Source organism: Anopheles aquasalis, chromosome 3 (assembly GCF_943734665.1).
Source record: "Anopheles aquasalis chromosome 3, idAnoAquaMG_Q_19, whole genome shotgun sequence".
Lineage (NCBI taxonomy): Eukaryota > Metazoa > Arthropoda > Insecta > Diptera > Culicidae > Anopheles > Anopheles aquasalis.
Genome location: NC_064878.1, coordinates 15,162,982 through 15,171,853, shown reverse-complemented (window position 1 = coordinate 15,171,853; position 8,872 = coordinate 15,162,982). Strand labels below are relative to the sequence as shown.

Here is an 8,872-nt window from a genome sequence, read left to right as displayed (position 1 = left end):
TAGAAGATAAGAAACGAAAGGCTATGTGATCCTAGGGCTCCTTTCTTTTCTTTATTTGTAGAGAAAATATAAGTTCTAGGGCTATTAAATTCATGTTTAACCCTAATCCACAGTCCCGTGTCTGGCGCTTCGGTCGTTGTTTTAACTAATCAACATAGAGACCTGAGGTTACGGGTGCTCTTCTAAAATTTTAATTTCTATCGAACTATCTTTAAGTTTTTACATTTTACCGTTGTCAAAAGGAAGAAAAAGGATTTTTTAACCCTCATCCGCACTCCTATTTTAAAACCTTATTCCGCACCCCCCCCCCCCCCCTTGGCTCTGGCCAGACTCGTATGCTTTTACGTCTATTTGCATACAAAATGCATACGAGTTTTCAAACATACAAGCCGAGCCGGCGAGATATTGCATACGAGTTTATTTTTAAAAAGTGTTTTTTCTTCCTTTTGTCAAAATAAATAGAAAATAAAACTTTAGGAGGGTACCCGGAAGCTCAGGTCTCTATGTTGATTAGAAATGAGTTAAAACAACGACCGAAAATGAAATGGGTCTGGCCAGACCCGGAACTGTGGATGAGGGTTAAAAGTACACTCGTATGCAATAATCTCGTCAGCCCGGCTTGTATGCTCGAAAACTCGTATGCCTTTTTTATGCAAACACATGTAAAAGGGTACGGGTCTGGCCAGACCCGAGGGTTGCGGAATAAGTTTTTAAAATACGAGTGCGGATGAGGGTTAAGTCAAAATTGATTGTGTCTAGCGTTTCATTTTTACTTGTGCTTATGTAAGTTCTAAGGTAAGAAATGCATAGAAATGTTATAACGAGCAAAAATGTTACAATTATTTGCTCGTCGGGTGTGTCTTTGGTCGACGGTTTGTTAATCGACGAAGTTCTGCTGTGGGTTAAGCGAAAAGAGTTTCGGGTACACAGAACAGAACTGAATATTTTTATCTAATACGAACATCACTATGAAATAACCAAATAAAGAGAAAAAATAAACATTTTCTACTGAAGAAACGCATATTTATTTAAGAAAAAGTGATCAATCAATATGCATTCATATGTTTCTTTTACCACTTATGCTTATGAATTATGCTCTCAGTCAACCCCTCGGCAGGGAATTTAGATTCGTTCGAGAATTTCCTCGACAGTTTTCATCGAGATTTTTTCGAAAATACACGGCACGATGCGTGCTGATGGCGATGGGCTTGAGCCAATGCGGGGAGGCTTCGTTCACTCACATCACCCCTGTATTTTCCATTACACTGCCAGTCGATTGGCTCTGTTCATCTTCTGCCGGTGATGTTTCGAATAATCCTTGAAATTTAGATTTTATTCAATTTATCTGCGCAGTGAAATATTTTTAGTCTGTAATAGTTTTCCCAACTTTAATTACAACTTAATTTTAACAGGATTTAAACGTGTTTATTCACCATTTTTCACCTGATATTTGAAGGGATTCGTAGTCCATTATAATTTAAAAACGATTACTTAAAATAACGAAAAATATTAAACTAAAAACAATAGGATATTCTTTGAATTTTAGCAACGAAATGCGCCACAAAGTATGTAGCACGTGCTAGACTCCTAGAGGCTACGTAATCAACAATTAATAATTAAAACAATTCATGATACAATTTTTAAATGTTATGGTACAAGATTTATGATCAGATTTAATCAATAATTATGATAAAAATCTATTAACGTTTGCTGTTATTTAAATTGTGGTAACTTAAATAAAATGGACTTAGAAAACAACTGTACTTAAACGATTTCTAAAAGAAACAGTTGTACGCAGATAAGTGATAAATTTTAACAACAAACCAAATAATTGTCCTGCAATCTTCACATGATTCACCACCGAATCAGTCAGTTGCTTCAAAGGGGCCCCGATGCTCTACCGCCCATAAGCTAAGCCAGTTCTCGCTCTCTCAGTTTTCGAGCGACCGCGAGCGAGACCGGACGCCTTATGCTGTTCCGCGTCAAGATCCACCGCAAAACGGGTTAATAATACATAAAAAGTGTCCCTTGTGAGTGAGTCAGTGTGTGTGTTTTGCGACAAAAACCGCCTTCTGTGGGAAGCTTGATTGATTATTAGAATACATCCCAAAACATCCCGTGGTGTCCAAGTGAGAGAAAAAGTTCTTTCGGCCGCTGTTGGAGTTGGAGTTCTACCGGAGAAGTTGTCGGCCGCTGCTGTTGCTGCTTCTTGTTCCGTGTTTGTTTTGTTGCCCCATCGCTCTGTTCTGTTGTTGTCTTTCGTACACACGTTTGACACGCCGTTGGCCGCAAAAGAAGCGAGTGGGAAGTGGGAGAGAGAGAGAGAGAGCGAGTGCAAAAACCTTGGCGCGCGGATCCGTGCAAAACCTGGAACCGGGAAAACGGCGTCCCACCGGTCCACCGCGAGTGTGTGTCTCTCCGTGCGGCATCAAATTGAATAATGCAGAAGCACCACAGGCAGCATCGGCAGCAGCAGCACCAGCACCAGAAGGGTTATCTCGGGATCCCGCAAATTCCAACCGGCCTCGCCTCGCGTGTGCTTATGTGTTTGTGAGCGGCGAAAGGATGTGAATTTACCGTGGTGGCGTTGTCCAGGTTGACCCAGAAGAAGAAGCAGAAGAGGAAGAAGCCGTTGCACAATTGCATAAGGTCCCTGGCGCGGGATTCGGTGTGCAACAGTTATTGCTTTCGTGCTGCTCGGAAGTGAAGAAGCAAACGTGCGCACTTTGTGCACGCTCGCGTGTGTGCTTGTGTGTGGGCACGTGATGTCCTGCTGGCTGGTGTCCTGCTGTTGGTGAGGGCCACTCCCGCCCTTTTTGCGCCCGAAAATGCAGTGAATTCGTGAAGTGAGCCAGAGAAGAAAAGGGAAGAAAATTGTGCCGTTTGCCAGTTGTTTTTGGTGCTGTTTGATTTTTGATTAAAAAGAAAAGCATCCCCCCCTTTTAACATCGGTCGAAAAAAAAAGGGGGGAAGATGTGTGATAGTGAGATCGGGGGTGGAGGGCCGGTGCAAACGGTGGTTCCCGCTCAACCGGTACCGGTATCACCAGCGCCCACCACCAGCACGAATGGCATCGTGGAAGCCATCAACCCGGCGGTGCAGCAGATGGCGAACTCACTCTCCGCTCACTCGATGCATCATCTGCAGCAAACGGCGCAGCAGGCGTTGGTGCATTCTAGCGCCGTCGCCGGTGCCGTTGCTGCTGCCCCAGATGCTGCTGCTGGTGGCGGAGGAGGAGGAGGAGGAGGAGGAGGAGGAGGAGGAGGAGAGTATGTGTCCGCGCACGAACTGGAAATGGAAAACCATTGGCTGAGGGAGAAGCTGAAGGAGATCACGTCCGATCGGGATCGGTTGCTGTGCGAGGTGGCCAATCTGCGGCTCGAGCTCGATATGGCGGAACTGAAGCGACTTCCGGAGCACAGGTAAGGGCCACGCGAATTCGCGATTCAATTACGACTTCTGTCCCCTTACCGCCGAGGGATTGATAATAAAACAAGTCAAATTGGAAATTTATGTTTGAATGTGGTATGGGGTGGTGACGGCCGGTAGCAGGCGTGCTGCCATGTTTTATGTTTACCGCAAAACCTCATAACGAGCTGGCCGCATTTATTACGCACTGGTGGGCCTGGTGAGCGTGTTTGATCAGCACTTGAATCGCGTTCTACTTGTGTATCAATCGATCGATTGGGGGTCGGTTAGTATGTCGCTTCCATTCATTCCAGCGTCTCAATCATCGTGTATCATCATTCGCTTGACGAAGAAGATAGAGACTGGAAGAGAAATTAATGCCAGGCGTTGTGAATGCGATCGTAAATATTGAAGTAAAACTAATCATTGCTTTTCGTTCTACGCTAACGATTAAATAGAAATAATTCAACAAACTTGACACTGTTTTTGCTGCCAAAAAATGTAATTGATAGCACTCTAAAAATATGTCCAATACCAGTTCATAGTATTATTCACAAAGATGCTACAGCATTTTGCTCTAACTTTTCTAGTAAAAAATAAAAAAAGGCTTCACAGAAACCAAACGAATTGATTGCTTTAAATTTGATTGGAAAAGCACAAAAGGCTATTTTTCATGCCATCCGGTAATTAAATGTGAACTAATCACATTGATTTCGGATCATAATTCCTTGCTTTTGTGTTATTGCCAGACGTCCAGAAAGTCTACAGCAAAAAAATGCACCATCGTAAAAATTGATCGAAAAGTTATAAAGTGTATTGAAGGAATTTCACGTCGCAAGCAGTGATCATCAACAAATTCATCTTCAATATCTTTTAGAGGCATCTTTGCAATCCTAAGTATGCAAACCATGCCTACAAAAGCCCTGTAGGTTACAACAACACTCGGTGTCTTCTCTCAAAGTGGCGGAAAAAGAACTTTGCACAGTTCTTTTCGATGTCTCAATGAGTGCCAATATTTATCGATAGAAAAGCCGCAGGAGATCTCCCTTTGCTGTATTTTAAAGAGCAATGTTGGCCCCAAAACAATAACAAAATATTGGCCACCTCATGCAAACCCACTTAAGGTCAGCTCCATTTTCTGAGGCATTAATTGCATTTCCTCAGTTGACCTCAATTCGTTGTCCTGGAATCACTGTTTCATTTAACCTTCCTGCTGACCACTTGGGGGGTCCGTTGGGATTATCATCATGATGCTACTGTCACCGTCCTCCATCCGGCCGTCCTAAACCACCGGGATTGGCTCGGAAATGAAGAAATGCAATGCCGGATCGCAAGCGTTAAAAGTGGACCATTTTTCTCAATCAACCAGCCAGGCTGCCTTACGGTGGCCCGTACGATAAACTGCATCTGTCATTTCCCCTTTTTCCACCATCTTCCGGTGCACGATCGATCGGTTCCCGGCGGAGGGAAGGTGGAACCCCATCCTGGGTTGGAGTTCATTACAATCCGGAGTTTCATGAGCTTCTAAACGGAATAGGAAAACCAACGCCTCTCGGGCGCTCGCATGTCAATGATTTATATGTTGGCCACGGTCAACCGCTTGGCCGGTCATTCTCTTCCGTTCTTTGGCTTTGACGAACCGTTTCCGGTACCGTAGCAGCGTTCCCTCTCTTCGTTCCGTCCCGTTATGTGACTGACCGCCACCACAGCTTGCCGTTGGCCTAGATGCTGGTGTGTGTTTTTCCCAAAGCAACAACGGCGAGAGCACGCAGGCGGTTGGTTGCGGGTGCGAAATGGCAACCAGTGCCCGGCCGCCGTCGTCGTCGTAGTCTCAGGAGCGGTTAATGATGATCATCGTGGTACTGTTGAGGCGCATACTTTTTTTTTATGATTCTACGGGTGGCTGGTCATCAAGTGCCACGAGACGCGAGGCGCCAAGTCTCCACGACACGCTGTGCTGCTGGTTCCGGTGTGGTTCCGGCGGTGATCGTGGTGAGCGTGAATCACGTCTTTCGCACATTGAGGTTCGTAGTTTGTTTTGCTGCTCTTGGGGCGAGCTTCGTTTAATTACCTAACACTAGCCTGTCAGTAGAGTCACCATGACGCACCCGGTATCTGCAGTGAGCTGCCACGCTCTTTGGTGATAAGCAATTAGCACAGCGAGATGCCCAGCACCTCTGCCTTCCTTCAATTTGTTGTAATTATAATTGTGCAAACCGCCGAAGCCTTATAAGACACATTGCGGAAACCATTTTTAAGGAGTAAGGAAGTGGGAATTTGTTTGCAGAATCATGCTGATCGCTGTGTGATCGCAGGGTAGATGAAATGCAAACCAAACCGTGTGTAAAAACAAAATCTGTCTTCTAACCACAAAAAGACAAACACATGCTTTTATGCTCCTTCTGCTGCTGCTACTGCTGGTCGACGCAGCACCCAAGATATCAACCCAGGGGGCGATCGCGAACGCGAGCGCTCACACCCTGGGCCCATCGTAAAAATAGAAGCCAAAGATTATCTTTGAGGAGGTCACGAGATGAAGATCAACGGCTTCATCGGCTGCGGGTGCTGCAGCGGGAGCGATATTAATTGGAACCGTCCACAGCTGGTCCATGGCTTCACGGTGTGGTTTTTCCGCACCTCGAACGAGCCTTTTGACACCGCGTGGTGTGGTGACGATCAGTCACGCGCGAGAGAGAGAGAGAGAGAGAGAGAGAGAGAGAGAGAGAGAGAGAGAGAGAGAGCGATGGGACTCCCAACCAACTGGCAGTGGGTCGCGCCGGAGCTATTTTAATATTTTTGACATACGCGACGTGAAGTCTAGCGAGTTGTTTCTCGCCATTTCTCGCCAATCATTCGTTGAGCATTAGCATTTGTTCCACAACTAAAAAGAAGACGATCGCCGCTAGTACACACGATTGAAAACATAAAAGCGCAATTTATGCTGCTGCTACTTTCACCCGATTGCTGATAACCGAATTTGGTCCACATGGTCTGGTGATTAGAGACTTGCCCAGACTTGGGTCTCTTGGTACAGTTTCAGTTACTCAGCACCGAACTCCGTTCGAACACCCTCGTTATGCACACGCAACGGGATCACAGGGGGGATTGATTTAACGATGACAATGGGGTTGATGGTTGCTTACAAGACACTCCTTTAACCACTTAACGTTGCGCGCCGTTACCACACCGCAAGCGGCTGGTGAGAAGACTGGTTTGATGGACTTCGACGATGGGTGCTCCATAAAATCAACAAACGAATCGCTGCTGCACACCAGCGCGGTTAGTGTTTTCTTTAATCAAACACCAAGATGCCGGCTCCCTGGTGTACACGGTGCGGAGTTTTGCGGAACTCGCTGCCTAATGAAACACCCATGCTGCCGTGATGGCCCCTCCCTGCCACCTCCGCTCATCCTAAACGCAACGCAAGATAGAGAAATCGGGGGATGGAGCGTAAAATGGACCATTACATGCGCATAGCTTTTCGCGCCTCATTGATCATTTATACCGCAGCCCATTTTGAGCATTTGAGCCGGAGTTAATTTCTTGTTGTTTTCTTGTTTGGGAACGCTCCAGCGTGCATGCAGCACTAGAGTACATGGATTTATGCTGCGCAAGATTTTAATGTTACAGCACACTGTCGCTTGTTCGAAGCACCTTAGGGTTAATGTTTCACTTCCATCAATGAGGCAAGGGCAACTTCTACACCAAAAAGTATACTGGGTGGTATCGAGATGGGCCAGTGGCAGTTCCCTTTCCACAACAAACTAATCATGAATGGCCTGAAGATTAGGTGAGGAGATGGGTGGGGCCACTCGCCATCCCAAAAATTGATAAACTTTGAGGCTCATAAAGCCGGATCTAAAAGGGCGCCAAGTTTCGAAGAGGAGGGCCCTGTTGTTTTTTGTGCTGACATCTTTCGTCCGGTCGAGGCAGGCAGGCAGCAGTAAGGCGAGCAGAACTAATGGAAAAAATGAATATTTCAATCATCCTGCCACAGGTCTGCCCCATGGTCTGCCAAGTGAAAGTTCACTTTCGTTGGAACGGTTTTTTTTCAATTTTCATCAGATGATCACGAGTATCCATCTTTGTTATGCATCGATCGCAGTAGTTTTCCCGAACGAAAGCGTTCCAAACTAAGTCATAGGACGATATATCCTTAGCTCAACGATAACTACAGTTGATAGATGGATAGCGCACGTTGAATAATGTATTCCATTCAATTCCTGGAATTTCTCGCTCGCTCCATCTCCGTCTTCTAATCGATGGGGAATCGAATAACTAGAGTTCACTCTTCAAAGCACCGTCAAGTGGCCCCACTATAAAGCAGATCGTAAATCCACCGAAAAAGGAACATTAAGCGGGGAACTCTGAGTCTGAGCTGCATCCACTTGAAGAGCACGCGGTCCTTACTCGCGTCGTTCAAACACTTCCGCTTTTCCCAATCCCAATCAGGTCCAGAATGTAACCAGAAGGCAGAGTAGAAGCTCGAGGTCGTAGAGGTAATGGTGATTCCGGAAAATTCCTTCCCGCTAGACACGTTCCTGAACCGTGGAGTGTAGTGGCCACGAGAGGGTAGTGGGTCTAGATTTTCCATCTATCGGATTGTTTAAAATATTTTCCATTCGTTTCCACTCCTCGTCCAACAGCGTAATGGGAACGCGCGCGCTCTCCGGTATCGAATGACGTCGATGTGCCTCGTCCGATGTGCGTGGCCGCCTCATCGCCACTAGGCGTCTGATCTTTGTCTGGAAGCTGCAGTCGCCGGGATGCAGTCGAGGCGATGATGCCAAAAATAAACTCTGCATCGCTCCCTGGCATCCTCAGGCATGCCCTTACTGGCACAGTTTTTCCTTCGTTCTAATGAATTGGTTCCCCTCTGAAATCCGTTCCAATAGCACGCGCGGTGGCCCCAATTTACACTTGGCGCGTTGTTTAGAGAATTTTCCTTCTTTGGAAGAAAATTCTTCTAAAGTGACTCTCTTGCTGTTCTGGTGCTGCGGTAAAAGGATTCTATTTTTAACCCAGTCGAACATCTGTGCAAAAGGCGTCCACGTGTCCTTCACTTTGCTACAATTCCAATCACGATGAATTATTAGCCGGCGTCGATTGTCGATCCGCCAACTGCGATCGTGCCGTTGCAATTTACGAACCGTCATGTCGTCTAATGATCTGCGAATGGCCGAACGGCGATCGGGTGGCCTTCACTCGCGGTCGCATCAGCATTGTATGCATTGTTGTTCTGTCACACACCAACCATATACGGCCATTGTGGCCTCGTCACGAGTTCTTTGAAGGGTTGCCTGGCCTGGCCGTAACCGAAACCAAGCTGCCGAGAGTCTCCTGCCACTTTCCGTGTACTGGCACTGTGTCTGTTTTGAGAGCTGCGCTTGAACGCACCTATAACAACAAGAAGCAAGAGAAGTTCGTCCGATGCCTCAGGCGTCTTCCAAACGATAGGTCGCGC

At 46.4% G+C, this 8,872-nt stretch overlaps 1 protein-coding gene across 1 annotated transcript in view; it reads left to right on the top strand.

Annotated features, from left to right (window-relative positions):
• The first annotated feature begins 3,252 nt into the window (after positions 1 to 3,252).
• LOC126576023 (IQ motif and SEC7 domain-containing protein 1) overlaps positions 3,253 to 8,872 on the top strand; it is a 135,473-nt gene continuing 129,853 nt past the window's right edge. The window contains exon 1 of the mRNA XM_050237090.1: positions 3,253 to 3,422. Coding sequence (XP_050093047.1) covers positions 3,295 to 3,422 — 128 coding nt within the window. The 5' untranslated portion in view covers positions 3,253 to 3,294. The remainder of the gene's footprint in view (positions 3,423 to 8,872) is intronic.